The sequence below is a fragment of the Enhydra lutris genome, unplaced genomic scaffold (genome assembly GCF_002288905.1).
Source record: "Enhydra lutris kenyoni isolate GAN:26980312 unplaced genomic scaffold, ASM228890v2 scaffoldscaffold69, whole genome shotgun sequence".
NCBI lineage: Eukaryota > Metazoa > Chordata > Mammalia > Carnivora > Mustelidae > Enhydra > Enhydra lutris.
The window spans coordinates 2,388,311-2,404,274 of NW_019154153.1; the positions used below are offsets into that span (position 1 = coordinate 2,388,311).

At 38.9% G+C, this 15,964-nt stretch overlaps 1 protein-coding gene across 1 annotated transcript in view; it reads right to left on the bottom strand.

Annotated features, from left to right (window-relative positions):
• Positions 1-15,964, bottom strand: part of LOC111159681 (ELKS/RAB6-interacting/CAST family member 1) — a 510,890-nt gene that overhangs the window by 38,893 nt on the left and 456,033 nt on the right. Inside the window, exon 17 of the mRNA XM_022522253.1 lies at positions 773-961. Within this exon, the coding sequence (XP_022377961.1) occupies positions 773-961 (189 nt within the window). The remainder of the gene's footprint in view (positions 1-772; positions 962-15,964) is intronic.

The following is a 15,964-nucleotide window of genomic DNA, read 5'->3' on the forward strand; positions in this document are numbered from 1 at the left end:
TCTTGGAAAAAATCCTTTATCAAAGTATCCTTAGCTCAGATTTTCCTTCAGTGGTCACAATTATTAGTGATCATCACTTTTATGAAATAAAGTACAGCATATTAACAGACTATCTTTAACCCTCTCCTTTTTTTTTTTTCCTCAAAGATTTATTTATTTTAGAGAGAGAGAGACAATGAGCACAGTAGGGGGAGGGACAGAGGGAGAGAGAGAGAATCTCAAGCAGATTCTGTGCTGAGCGTGGAGCCCAACTTGGGGCTCCATCTCAAGACCCTGAGATCACGACCTGAGCAGAAACCAAGAGTTGGACCTTAACCAACTAAGCCACCCAGGCACCCCAACCCTCTCCTTTCTAATCAGCCCTTTCTGATACTTGAGTAAGTCACACTGAGGGAAGAATAAAGGGGTACTTCTTGCAAATGGTAATTCCTATATCTGTTGAAGAACTATCCATTGCTAAGAATCTTGAATCTGAACACTGAACTTCCCAAGGGGCTCTAATTGCACCAACCTAAGTAGCAGCTGAATTTTTTTTTTTTTTTAAGATTTTATTTGTTTATTCAACACAGAGAGAATGAGCTAAGTAGGGGGAGCAGTAGGCAGAGGGAGAAGCAGGCTCCTCCCTGAGCAGGGAGCCCGATGTAGGGCTCGATTCCAGGACTCCGGGACCATGACCCGAGCCGAAGGCAGACGCCTAACAACTGAGCCACCCAGGCGCCCCTAGCAGCCGGATTTTAACAAGATCTTGTCAAAGTTCAAGTGAGGGGCTTACCTGTTCCTGGGTCATCTTCTGCAGCTCATTCTCCCAAGCTGCCTGGTCATCGTCCAAATTATAGGAAGCTGGTGGAGTGAGTCCACGAAGGATCAGGGGGTCTCGGTCATGGCAGAGGGCTGTCAGGTGTCCAATATACAACTTTAATTTGCTTCTATTTTGGTCAAGTTCTAAGAGGGGCTGGATGATCTGAAGCGAAAAAATTGAGGAAAGTCAAGGTCATTCTGAAACAAGAAGTTCAAGTATCTTCATGCCTCCCAAGTCAAAGAAAGCTGACCAAAGACTAAAGCTCCTCTAAGCACCACTGAAATCTTCAGGATTATAAAAGATACAGTTCCACACACTTGCACATTTACACTGTCACACCCAACCGTTTCTGGAGACAGGTAGGGAATGTCGGCTTAGTCTATCAACAGAAACTGAGAGTTCCGTATTTAGGCAGGGGATTAAACACAGGACTAACTTGTTTTTACAAAGATGACATTCCTGATACAGAAAGACTCCAGTTACCTCACGATTTCTCTTCCCATTTATTTATGAGTGGTTACAAAAAACTGCTAGTGAAATTTGCTCACTGAAAGCCTGGACAATATATACTTCATGTGTTCCTTCTCCTCCTGGAATGGAAGAAAAATTCTGTCTCTGGAGAAGGTGCATGTTTTTCTTGGCCATGAGATGTGATGAGTGAACTCATTACTAAATCTGCCTCAACCTGGCTTAAGCTCCCCTCATTCATTTCACAGAGCTATCCGATAGTCCTTCTAAACAGTGATTGATAAATCCTTATATAACACCAAACACCTGACTCACAGCCAAGGACTTTGAAATTCTCTCAGTTGTAAGACTGGTTTGATGTTTTTCTTGAAAAACAGTCCTGTGTTTGTTTGTTTGTTTTTTGTATTTCCTTCACCCTGGATGATTAACTATCTCTTTGCTCCCTTTGGAAACACATTAAATGACAAATGGCTTCTGCCCAAAATTTCATCTGACGGCTCTCATGACAACACTCTGATCAGGTACTTGGTAGTTGGTCAAAGGCTGGTGTGCTTGGGAAGAGCTGGGCCGGATCTCACATCTCAGAATGCTAAAGTGTTAGAGCAGCACCTGCTTGACACACAGCAGCTGTGAGAGCTGCGAAGCCCCACCAAAATGCTGGCAATTCTCAAAATGTTCCCAGGCCCTACAATGCACCTGTTGCATTTCACTAGGCTGGCATTTTCCATGCACAGGACACCTCTGACCCACCTAATGAATAAGGAGCTCAGTAATCTTCATTTACAGAAACGAGGACTGGCATTACTCTCAAAAGTGACACTGATTTCTCCCTGGCCTCCTCAGAGGCTGGCTCCTGCTGCTTTCCTTTGTTTCTCTTTCAGAGTATTTAAATGAACAAAGTTTTAAATTTTTATTATGAAATCAATACATATTTTACTCTGAAAAATATGGGGAAAAAAGTGTAAAAGAAATAATAAAACAGGCTATAAGTGTTCCAACAAGACTACTATTTACAACATTGTTTTCCTCCAAGTCTTTTTATAAACTTTTATAATTCAGCTTTTAATAGTATCACACTTTATATTTGCTCGATACACTGTTTATTCAATATTATGAGTACTACTCAAATATCACGTATTCCTGGAAAACATGGTTTTCAATGATTGCTTTATAAATAAATCACATTTCCTATTTTTGATGTTATTTCCATGAAGTAATTAAGAGAGCTGAATGGCTAAAATAATCTTTAGCTTACGAAAAGATGAGAGTTCAGAGTTTAGGCCTATCTAGTATTACACATTATAGAAATTGAGGCCTGGCTATACAAACCAGAGAAAGTAGATCAACTCAGCATTATTTTATTTTTTAAACTCACATACACAATTCTTCAAGGATAAGGTTTAACACTTAGGGGCTGATGTGGAAGGTTCTTGGGCTCTGTACAAGAGCCCTAGCAGCAGGCTCATGGTACCAGTTCTTTGTTAGCCATTTCCTACCTATGATAGATATATCAACACTGCCAGTCACAGAAGGGATTGTTTCTTTCTTTTTCTTTTTTAAGATTTTACTTACTCATGAGAGAGAGAAAGAGAGAGAGTGAGAGGGAGAGAGGCAGAGTGAGAGGCACACACGGAGCCTGATGCAGGATTCCATCCCAGGACTCTGGGATCATGATCCGAGCTAAGGGCAGATGCTTAACCGACTGAACCACCCAGGAGCCCAAGAAGGAACTGTTTCAAGAAAGCAAAGGATTTGGAGAGTGGTGAAGTTGGGTAATTTTCCACAAACATCACCTATCTCTCAAAAAGAATTGTATTTTACTTCTGATCACAAATGCATACCCACTGCAGAAAATTTTATAAAGAATTCTAAAGCATAATCTTTAAAAGCAATTTAAAAGCAGTATTCCTTTAAATGAACGCATATTTTGCACATTAGTAACTAAACTCCCTAGTCATGGTTCTATTACCACATACCACATCCCTGAGGCCTCCAAGCAATGCAGCCCCTATTTCTTTTTTCTTTTTTTTAGATTGGCCTTGTCTTCTTTCACTGACACACTGAAAACAAATTGGGGAGGGGGTTCACTTTTGGGATTTCCACTTATTCCCATTCTGTGTGTGTATGTCTCTATAGTTGTTATCACATCTGGACTGCAAGGCTGAAAATGCTGGTATCTTAGGTAATTAATGTTTGTTTCAATGGGCAAACTGGCATAAAAAAGTATGACAAGTATGACTACAGAGGAAGGGGTCAATGTGATAAATGGTAGTAATGGAGAAGTTAAATTTCTTATAAGTAAATGGAATCTAGAAAGATACTACCTCCCCACTATATGACTTCAGATGAAAAAATTTATGTTTTAGGTCTTAGTTCTTTTTTTTTATTTTAAGATTTTATTTATTCATTTGAGAGACAGACAGGGCACAAGCAGGGAGACAGGCAGAAGGAGATGGAGAAGCAGACTCCCCGCTGAGCAGAGAGCCTGATGTGGGGCTCGATCCCAGGACCCTGGGACCATGACCCAAGCCAAAGGCAGATGCTTAACCCACTGAGCCACCCAGGTGCCCCTAGGTCTTTGTTCTTAATCAAAGATAAATTTCAAGTTAATTTAAATGCACTTCATGCTGAAGTGCTAACTGATTTTAAAAATGTAAGAGTCTTTTGCATTCCAGAATTTTTCAAAGTCCAAACTGAAAAGTTAAAAAAAATGATGGAATTTGACATTTTTTCCAGGTTAAAGATTCATTCCATGTAATAGCCCAGATGTCTGTCCTTTCCTTCCATGTCAAAGGGAATTGCTTTAAAAAAATAAAATCCATGGAGTTTACTATGTGAAATAATAGGAAACAGCCCAAATAGCACAGTTCCCAAATCTACCCACTAAAAAAAAATCACTTCGGCCTCTTTGGGACATATTTAACCATGTCAATCATGTGGGAAATGCCCTTATCTCTTTCTTCTCCTCTCTATCTGACTTGGGCAGGCCACTTAGAAAAGAAATTGCATTTCCCACAAGGTGGAACTGCCACTGTGTAATCTCAAGAGGGAACGGGGACACTTGCCAAGTAGAATGAGGATGGCTTACAGGATCCCTAAGTTATGTCTTCTGTCCACATACAACGTCAGCCCATTGGCAGAAGTCCTACCAAAAACTATGAGAAATGTGGTCTGGCTACATGAGTTCTACAGCTATGCAGAACAATCGTAATACACCTTTTCTGGCAAAAAGAAGTTAAAAAATGAACTTGTATGACAACTTCTGTTTGTATCAAATATAATGACAAATGGCAATGTTCCCCCAATCCTATATTTACCAAATTGTTAAGGAAAAGTACTTAAATTGTAAAAAGGGATGAGAGATTTTTGGTTGAAGTACTCATGGCTTTGTTGTGTCGTGCAAGGATTTATTTGCTTATGTACTAGGTTCTCAAACTGACTTCACAGGCCAGTGTTTGATGACATATGGTGACAGAGGACAGTGATCTTCTGAGGTGTTTATTTTAACCTCCTTTCCACTTAAGTGAGATTAGATGGGTAAAGGTCTTTTGGAAGGAGTTGCTCCTGTATTGTTCAATGTAGATTTTAACTGAAAATTCCACAGTATTCCATTTATGCAACCCATTTATCTATGGTATCTGAACATACTTTCTCAGACCATTTGACTCTTCAATACGAGGATGGATTGTGCAGAGTGAAAGACTCCTAACCAGTCCATTCCACAGCCTGCTTTTCTCTTCCTGTTCTATTGTTTCTGTGTCAGACATTTACTCTAAATATAGGTTAGTTGGTTGTAACACATTCTAGGAACTCATTTTGAAAGGAATGCTTTATCTTCATAAAGACTGAATGGGTAGGTACTGAGTATTATTTGGGACCTAAGGTATTTGCTCTTGGGGTAATTAATATTTTGTTGTTTGAAAAAAGTCATTTTTTAAAAAGCTAAGGTTTATTGATCATTTACTGTGTTCCTTGTAAATAATCTTAAATTTACTATGATTTTTCTGTGGTTAGTGCACTGCCTTTATTTAATTGGCTACAAAACCTTTTTGTTCTTTCTATCTGCTGCTGAAGCCTTCAGAGGCAGGTTCAACTGTCCATATATTAACAGCATAAATGCTGGTGATAGTTCTGATTGTTCACTGGGTTACCATTATACTTCTATCCCCCAATGTAGGTACATCAAGAAAGTCCCAGAACAACTAACATATTATCTTTCTAGAGACATTACTCTCTTAATTGCATTCTTGTCCAGAGGTCCCAGCAGAGAACTAACTCTGAAAAGTAAAAAAGGAAAGAAGAAAATGAAATACATCAGTCTAATCTCAAAGTCTTTTCCCCCTCTCAATAACTAAGTTTATCTTCTTGACCATAACATACCTCAGGATCAGAAAGATGAAGGATAGTGTTAAGTCTCTTTACAAAGGTTTAGAGCTCTGTGTTATGTTCTCACTTATATGCAGCTATTTGGTGAAAGAATAGAGTTGTCTGAAAAATATAGTAATCCTCATAATACTTTTGCTTCATTGATTAGATATGTTGCATATCAAATGACATATACTGAAACTAAAAAGTTACCACTTAACAAACATTTAGTGACTGTCTTTGTTCCATGCCATGTCTGGTTTTAGCTGATGAGAATATTAAGAATAAGGTGTGGTCTGATCTACATTTAAAAAAAATCATGAAATAGTGGAACTAATAACACAAGAATAAAAATGCATAAATTCAGGATTTATCTTTAAGTTTACTTTTGAAGTTTACTTCAGATATACACTTACATTGCTAAATAAACCTCTTTGCCTTAATTTGAAACTTAGCTTAACTTAGTTTTCATACATAAGGTCATAAAATTCAAGTTTTTAATTCTCAATGGTCTTTGAGATCCCGCCTCTTTCTTTCTTTCTTTCTTTTTTTTTTTTTTGAGAGGCAGGAAGGGGCAGAAGGAGAGGGACAGAGGAGCCTGACACAGGGCTCGATCTTATGACCTGAGCCAAAATCAAGAGCAGATGCTTAACCAACTGAGCCACCCAGCCACCCCTGAGATCCAACTTCTTAATCAGCCTTCTCATTTGAAGCCCAAACAGACAATTAGTGGACTCCCTAAATATTTTTGGTGTTACAATCCTCACCCATTTTTAACCCTATGAAATAGAATAAAATACATAAATTTGAGAATGGCCCTCATTTGATACTTCTCCTGCAAGAGACACACTGGACAGAAATATGCGTAGCATGTCTGTACCCTCATAATAGCTTATAAAAAAGTAAAAAATTCAGAACAGTTTATAAGATATATCTACACAACCTCCATCAAAAACCAAACCTTATTGTTAAAATTGAGAATCTGGAAAATTTTAATAGCTTTAGACTGAGTTTGTGCTTAGAGGACTAGTCACTTACTGAAAAACAATTCTGTAACAGCATAGCTGCCTTTCTTTTAGGGGTAAGTCAATAAACTTCCAAAATTTCAGGAAAAATTAACAGATAACCTAAAGTTAAAGACAAGAAACTTAAGGGCTCCAAATCCTGACCCTTACTTCATAAGTGCTTTTCATGTAGATCTATCTGACTCCCCATATTTTATAGAATGTGGCTGTCTTACATTTATCTTCCAAACCAAAAATAAAAATCACGACAAAAGCAAAATAATTCAGATGATTACTATATTATTTAGTATATTATTATACTATACTATACTATTACTATAACTTGTGTTATACATATTTACTAAGTATCTCAAATATGAGTTCATCTCTACATTGTCCAGCTCTGGCAAGAATCCTGCTAAATTGGTTTATCAGGAATCTCCCATCCTTGATATTTGATTACCCTCAATGTCTGATCAGGATCCTCACCCTCCACCATTCTTCAGGTGATGTCTGATCACTCTGGCCTGCCTTCAGCAAGGATCCTGTTAGGTAGGTTGAGCCAGAATGTGCCCTTCTCCCTAAAGTCTCCTCTTAGTAAGCCTCCACCCACTGACCCCTACCCTGCTCCTTGGCTATAATTTCCTCTTTTCCTTGTTGTATTCAATTCAAAGATTGTTAAGCACAATCTTTCTCCCCACTGAAAAACTCCACTGCAGTGATCCCTATACCTATCACAATGGTCCTGAATGAAGTCTGTCTTACTGTTTTAAAAAGTGAATGGATAATTTTTTTTCTTTAACACTGGGTAAAGGAGAGGAATAGTAAATACTTGGTTATCATTAGCAGTTCAGGTCCAGGGACTACTGGATAACTGAGATGAATAAATGTTAATCAGAAATCTTACCACAAATAGAAATATCTGGTTCTTAAAGTAAAAACTCTCTTCAAAGGTTTCAGATTTAAAGGGCTTTACGGTTTGTTAAAGTTTAAATGTGTCTATGAAAGCCAAAAAAGACTACGGGTTTTGAAGTACAAACAAAAGTGGGAATAATTTTTTAAAATAACATGTGATCATTTCCTCTCAGTCTTACAGCTCAGAAGTCTGTTGTCAATTTTTCTTTAAGCATATATTACCATTTCGGCAAGACAAAACAAAACAAAACATCCCTTACTTGTTGATCCAGACGGAGAGAAAAAATTCTGTACTTGAAGTCATAAGGAGATAGGAAATGGTACAGAATAAAATGAATCCCGAAATCTGAACCATAGAGCTGCTAACTACATTTTGCCTATTTTTTCTCCATTTTGTTAAAACCTATTTTATTTTATGCAGTATAATAAATGTTACTCAAATATAGTAGAGTGTTGGGGGCCTGCCCACTAGTGAGGGAAGAAATCTGCTGAGCCCCTTTATTTATATGCTTATGGAGGATGTTAAAGCTGTAGGTATTTCAAGTACCTACTTTAATATTTGGAAACTTGTAAGATACGTGAAAATATGGTCATCTACTATTAAGGGGGCAGACAAGTATGTACAGATGAAGAAGTACAGATAAATGGACATTAAGTGGAAAGAATGCTATTATGAGGCACAGAAGCTACTATAAGCTAACCTATTAAGAGGACACATATTTTAGGCTCCCAGAAAATATAGTCAGATGAGAGAGTTCAATAACTAGAATAATTAAGAAAGCCATCCAGTTGGGGAGACTGGATAGGTTATCCGACTAATCGGATAAGCGTCTGCCTTTGGTTCAGGTCATGATCCCAAAGTCCTGGAATGGATGCCCACATCAGGCTCCCTGCTCAGTGGGGAGCCTGCTTTTCCTTCCCCCACAGCTCCTGTCAAATAAATAAATAAGATCTTAAGAATAAAAAGCTATTCACTCTGCTAGATTGAGAAATGCTAAGAGCAGGTGTGTGTTCCAAAATTCTTCCTTGCTCTTAAGAGCTAGTAAGGATGGGAAAGCATCTATCTTCAGTTCAGTTCTTGGCCACAACAAATCATTTACTGTATTTTAGTGAACAATGCAGGGCTTAAATATTTGTGTGTGTGTGCACCTAAAAGTGCAGAAACAGATGAATGACTTTCCCATTCTACAGGAACGTTCCACAGCTACACACTTATGAATGAGAAATTGTGTGGAAAAAATCCTAGGTATGGGGGAGAATAATGAGGCAGAAGAAGAGGCTCACATTCTTTAAGCAGGTGAGCCAAATGAATGCTGATGCTGCAAACTAGTTAGACAGTTGGCCACAGGCAAAAATGGTGGCTTCAACTCCTCGCATGCCTGTGCACATATCTGAGTGCTGAAATTGTAACTCACGTTCCATTCTGATCCTTTGAGGTATGGTGCCTAAAGTACCCCTGCTATAATTGTTTGTTGCAGTCAAGCACAACAACACTTCTTGGCATTATTACATGTCTGCTAGACAGATGGATCTGGAAAACAGCAACATGCTTGTTGCTTGCCAGGCAAACCACGGTAACAATCTGTCACAACATCTCATTTTCTTCTCTTTCTAATGCAATGTACCAATTGCACCGGAAGTGGAAGAGAAGGCCAAGTGGAGGTGTCAACCTTCCGACCTTGACATATGTCAATAAATAAGGAACGACATAACAAAGGATATGAATCTACATTATAGGGAACAAATCCACTGGCTCCTTCTCACAGTCTACAGGAATACAGAGAAGAGCCAAGTACGATTATCTAGCAATTATGAGATTGGATAGTTTACCTCTATGAGGGCTCCCAAACAGAGGCCAGTCTTTGGAGGAGACTGTTCTGTCATTAGCTTATTTCAAGGTCAGGTTAAAGGTGCATGTGCGTGGTGTATCTGTGTAAATCTAAAAGAGTTGGGAGGAGTAGAATGGGACAGTTTGCCACTAGTCACATTACTATTTCAACTCTAGTGTCAAAGCAAAAACACAAGGGGACCATGTAGGTATTTAGAAGTTCACTGCGGAATGCTCGCTGATAGACTGTGACCACTGAGGGGCTCGTTCTGTGTCTGAAGCCTTTGGAAGATGTGGCTCTTCATTAAACAGTGCTTAACAAGAACATGGCCTAGGAGGGGGCAGGTGGGAGAGAAGGAGAGTCTTCTCACTTGAAATGTAGGAAAATATAAATGTATCTGCAGCTGTGTACAAATATCAGAAGTGAAGTATCTGCACTATTTAGAGAAAGACTAATTATGTACAGAAATCTGATCTCTTAATGTTAAAGTCAGAAATAACCAGGAAACAAAATGACAGGGTGGAGACACGTGATCTGGTGTGCATGAGAGGGCACATGTATGTGCCTGCAGCGGCAGGGCGGTGACAAGGGCAAAATGGAAGAAAAGACCTGTGTAAAATTGACCTTAGCCATTATTTTCAGCTTGAGCACAGCTTCGAACTCGGCCAACTGGGAGGATGGGTGCGCTTTAGAACCAGTACCACGACAGGCACAAAGGGTGATCCCTTAACTTCTCTCTCCCATTATTATAAATTGAAATAAAGCTAGGATCCTAGTGAGCTTGTAGCGAATTCCAAGAGATCAGGATGTGCGGCCCCTCTTTCCACCCCAGCAGCATCCCTGTTCTCTCCTTTCCCCTTTACCTCTCTCTCCTCCTGACCTACCCGCTTGGAGAATCTTTATTTCCACTCCACACACACACACCAAAAAATGTGGGAGGGCTCTTGGCTGTTCTGACAGAGCTGTCCTTCCTGGATTTATGTCTGCCATAGTCAATCAGGAAATCATATTTAAGAAGCAAATTCTTTCTGAAAATTTTATACACCATGAACAAATCCCACGGATTAATGATTTCCAGACATTACAGCTTTTACCTTGGGAGCAATCCAGGCTTTGGGTGGGAAAAAAAAAAAACAAACTGGGGAAAAACAAAAATTAGCATGATGGTTTTCTCTACTCATTTTATTTGAGAATAAAACCTTCCATACAGTCACTGAATTAATCTCCCCCTCAACTCTCTGAAAGTTAAAATTTCTTAGCAAAACACAAACTCTGACAGATATCATCATTTCATTATGACTAGTAGCTGATGCTTTAGCAAAGCTTTATTATTATTTGAGGATAAAAACATTACTATGACAAAATAGGCTCAGCATAGAAGTACCAGAAATCCTACAAGATGTGACTGATGTTATGTGTTGTAAGTTAACAGCCAGGAGATTTCAGGATTAAGTAATGTGAGGCAAGCCAAGTTTTCTGTATGTATGTATATATGTATATGTGTGTGTGTGTGTGTGTACGCACACACACACACACACACATATACACATATACATACATACATATATCCATCCCCCAATTTTTGGAAGAAGGATCCATGTGCCCTGATTCCCTCTGATCCAACACAGGGTTCATTAAGTGCTGACTGAAGGACTGTGAAGTCCAATGGCAGAGTGCAGCAGTCCCACTGGAATGTGAGGAACAGAGTGGTCAGAAAGAGCAACACAAGCGTTCTGATAGAGCTGACAGATCTGGGAGGAAAATGTTAGAGTGCTAGCAAGTAAAAAAATGGAGTGCCAGCAGGCCAAGGGAGAAAGCTCCAAGGACCCGGAAACGGGAGTCCATCTAGCCCGATCAGGTGAAGCTACGTGACACACCAGAGCAGGAAGGCTCCTAGTGACTTGACAGTGGGGGAAGAAGTTATGTTTGTGCAGAATCTTAAATTTGTTTTATCTACCAGGCTCTAGCCCCAGCTTTTCATCCTCATGAAAGAGCTACCATACAAATGGACCCACATCCAAATTCTATAACAGTTTAGTGAGGAACTACGAAGGTTAGAGACCGTGTTCCTGATAAAATCAGATTCTTAACACATTAAGGGTGTTTAGAAAATAGGAAATGGGATGGAAAAGTGAAGTAGCAACTCCAACTCTAAAGATCACGCAAAGAGGAAAAGCAAAAAGAGAATGCAAAATACACCTTTGCTTCTATGTGTTAATCTGTTCATGTCATTAGTGCTCTTCCTTGGTTTCTTTCCAGGGAGCACACTTTCAGTGCCACAGACTTTCACAGCAACTAAAAGGAGGAACAGCTCTCTTCATGTTTTAAGCAATCTGCTCAAACACAGTTTGGGGGAATTCTTCATACTCTATTGCTTTTAGGCTTCAGCAGCTGTAATCTTATATATGAGATGTTACTGCTGGCAAGAAATCGGAAGCTTTAGATCATCCACAGGAAGCAAAGTCTCTGCCATCTTCATCTAAGCAATAAGATCTCATTTGGTTTGGTGTACTTCTGTATTTGTCTATTTAATAAACCATCCACACATCATTTCCCAGATATTCCATTTCAAAGAATACTGCAAAGCTGGGGCACCTGGGTGACTCACTTGGTTAAGCGGCTGCCTTTGGCTCAGATCATGATCCCAAGGTCCTGGGATCGAGCCTCACATCAGGTTCCCTGTTCAGCGGAGAGCCTGCTTTACTCCCTTTCCCTCTGCCCGTCACTCTGCCTACTTGTGGAATCTCTCGTCAAATAAATAAATAAAATCTTAAAAAACAAAAACAGAGAATACTGCAAAGCCATCCTAAGGCTGACATTTGTGTCTCAGACTATCTTGTGAGTTCAGTATCATACATTCTATGGTACTGGGAGGTTTTCAGCATTCCTTGATTTCATTAACAGGCTCATCTAAACTATCATACTTTTCTGTGCATGAGAATAAAGCATCAGGTTCACGTGTTACTTAACACCCCCCCCACCCCGAATGCACTATATGGTTTGATCAGCAGGGGCTGGGCTCCTTTGAGCTGGAACTCCTGCATCCCTGTGTCTCTTGGAGCAATTACAACTTGTACCTTCTAGGAAAGCACAGTTGTTTGCCTGGCTGCCTGCTTTACCTGCCTCATATTAGTTACTTCACTCATGTAAGTTTTTGCTAGTTAACTACAGAATTAAAGTAATGTTGGTGGTCCTCTGTATCTTAGGATCTTAGTTAAGAATCTTATCGACTTGAGTATTTCTCTGGCAAAAGTTGCTGTGGCATCTCCTGTCCTATAGCACTACACCCATAAACATGTAGCCATAAGCATGTAGGCCCTTTGCTGGTAATCATGTTAACTACTGGGCATCCAGTTTCAAAGACTGGTGAAAAAAGGCTTTTTTACCCAGAGCCTGCCCTCACCGGAGACAGATTTGTATCATTTACATTACCTGCTCCAAAATGTTTGCTCTGTATTGATGACTCTTGTGAGGAAGTGAAGAACTAGAGAGCAATACTGTGCCATGGTTAAGAGCATGGGCTCTGGAGACTGGTTTAATTCCAGGCTCTGCAACAATCTCGCTATGAGACCTAGGACAAGTTACTTTGGGGATAGTACATTTTATGGAGTTATAATAATCTATGTGTCTACCACATAGTAAGCTCCTTCAGTAATTATTAACAATTATTATTTTCAAGACTCTGTTTCATCATCTATAAAATGCATCTGAATCCATGTAAAATACAAGTTATTCTTGATAACTTTAGCTGACATTCTGACCCTGAGGACATTTCAACCCTATCATTTGCCCTTAGCTCCACCAACAACTGTGGATGGTAAGATAACAGAATGGGAAGTGATGAGAACAACGAAGAACTGGATAAGCAATAGACCCGAGGTTGGTAAATTACATTCGGTGGACCAAATTTAATACCACTGCCTGTTTTCTATAATCTAACATCTAAGAATGGTTTTTACATTTTCAAATGGTTGAAAAAAAGAGAAAAGAAGAACCTTTGGTGACATGTAGAAATTATATAAAAATCAAACTTCAGGATCCATAAACAAAGTTATATTAGATCACAGTTATGCTTGTTTATTTACACATTGCCTACGGTTGCTTTCACACTGCAGCAGCAGAGATGAATAGTGGTGACAGAGCACAGAGTTCATTAAGTACAAAATATTTACCATATGAACCTTCACAAAAAAATTTGCCAATCCCTACAATAGATCAATTCCAGACAATGGGGTAACTGTAATATTAGTTAATTCTTATAATCTTCTCACAGACTAGTTAAGACATAAATAATAATTACCATTAAAAAATTCAGTTAATAACTACATAGGCACTCCTATGTTTCTTGCAGTGTTACTTATAATGGCCAAACTATGGAAGCAGCCCAAGTGTCCATTGATGGATGAATGGATAAATGGATAAATGGATAAATGGATAAAGAAGATGTGGTATGGATGTGTGTGTGTATATATACACACACACACACAATAGAATATTATTCAGCCTAAAAAAGAATGAATTCTTGCCATTTGCAATGACATGACAGTTTTATGCTAGCAAAATAATAAATCAGTCAGAGAAAGGTAAACACTGTATGATTTCATTCATATATGGAATTTGAGAAACAAAACAAGCAAGTAAAAAAAAAAAAAGAAAAGAAAAGAAAAAGAAACCAGACTCTTAACTATAAAGAATATGCTGATGGCTACCAGAGAGGAGGTGGGTAGGGGGATGGGGGAAATAGAGGATGAGGATTAAAGAGAATATACACTTATCATGACAAAAAAATAAAATGATAGAAAAAATCAATTCATAATGAATATTATTTGCATCGACATCAGTATCAAAACAAAATACTGGCAAAATAGATAACTGAATTTGGCAATAGACACAGAAAGAAAATTCCATTGCAGAAAACTATAATTAGTAAAATCTGATATGGGCAAAACTCTGAATGATAAATAAAATCATTATACAATTACTTATTTTTATTTATTTCTAAAGATTTTATTTATTCATTTGAAAGAGAGAGACAGAGAGAGCACAAGCAGGGGTAGAGGGAGAAGCAGACTCCCTGCTAAGGTGGGAGCCTGACATGAGGCTTGATTCCAGGACCTGGAGATCATGACCCAGACACTTACCCATCTGAGTCACCCAGGTGCCCCAATCATTATACAATTTAAATATGGAAAAGAACTGATACTAAAATGATTCACTAAAATAAGAATATTGAAGAAGTTTAGGTATTTTCAATTATACGTGTGGAAATTGATAAAGAAATTAAACCGGGGGCACCTGGGTGGCTCAGTCAGTTAAGAGGCCAGCTCTTGATTTTGGCTCAGGTCATGGTCTCAGAGTCCTGGTATCGAGCCCTGCTTTGGGCTCCATGCTTAGTGGGGAGAGTCTGCTTGGGATTCTCTCTTTCCCTTTCCTTCTACCCCTTCCTTGGTCACACACGCACATGCTCTCTCTCTCTCTCTCTCTGTCTCTCAAATAAATAATTAAAAAAAAAAAAGAAAGAAAAAAGAAATTAAATGGAATTAACTTAGTTTCAGCTCCAGCAAATATTCAGTGAAAATTCCCTGATACTGGTCTATTCTGATCTAAATATGGGCAAATAGGTCAAATATTTTTATTGAGTCAAACATTCTCAAGGTCAACAAAAATTAAACACTAATTGGATCAAAACGGCATCCGGTACTCATTTTCAGTACAGAACACAAGAGATGGGAGGAGTTTTTGAGATCATGTAGGTCATCTACTCCGCTTCTCCTTGCCCTACTTTCTAAATGAAAAGTTCAAGGCCAAGAGAGGTAACCTGACCTGTAAATATGGTTAGGGGCTATGTAGCTCAGCTTAATGGCCATGTGTGTCACAGCTTGGTGCTTCTCATCTTGAACAATACAGAACATGCAGGCTTTATTCACTGCTTTTTATCCGAATAGTTTCTCTGGACACATTAACTTTCTGGACTGTAATTGGGCTTTCAGACTGTGTTCTCTATTTTCTAAACCAAAGAAGATTGGAAACAATTTGGGACATTTCTTAGAAGAACCAATGTTTCTTGATAATGAATATATTCCCAGTTTACTAACTCTTCCACAATTGTATCCATTCAGGCCTTTAGCATCACTCTCCAGGACAAAATAAGAACTTAATCTTAACTGCCCTTGTCTCCAGTATTCTCCCTATTTTGTCCATCTGTCTTCTTGATCTACCTGCTGACTGCATCACCCTCATGGCTTGTCATCCCCCTACCCAGACACTCTGTGATGTTATTTATAAGTCCATGAATTCTAAGACATGCCTCCCTTCAAAAAGTAGAGCCCAAGATACTCTGCTCCATTAAATGTGGGATGGTCTTTGTGACTTGCTGCTAAGGAACAGAATATGGTAAGAGTGATGATATGTAACTTTTGATTCTAGGTCATAGAAGGCATTTGTGGCTTCATCCTTGTTCTCTTCTCCCAAATCATTTATTTTTGGTGAAGCTGGCCACCTTGGCCACCTTGTGGCTAGATCCATATGGCGAGGAAATGACAGTTCTTACCAGTAACCAGATGGACAGTGGATGAACCATCTTG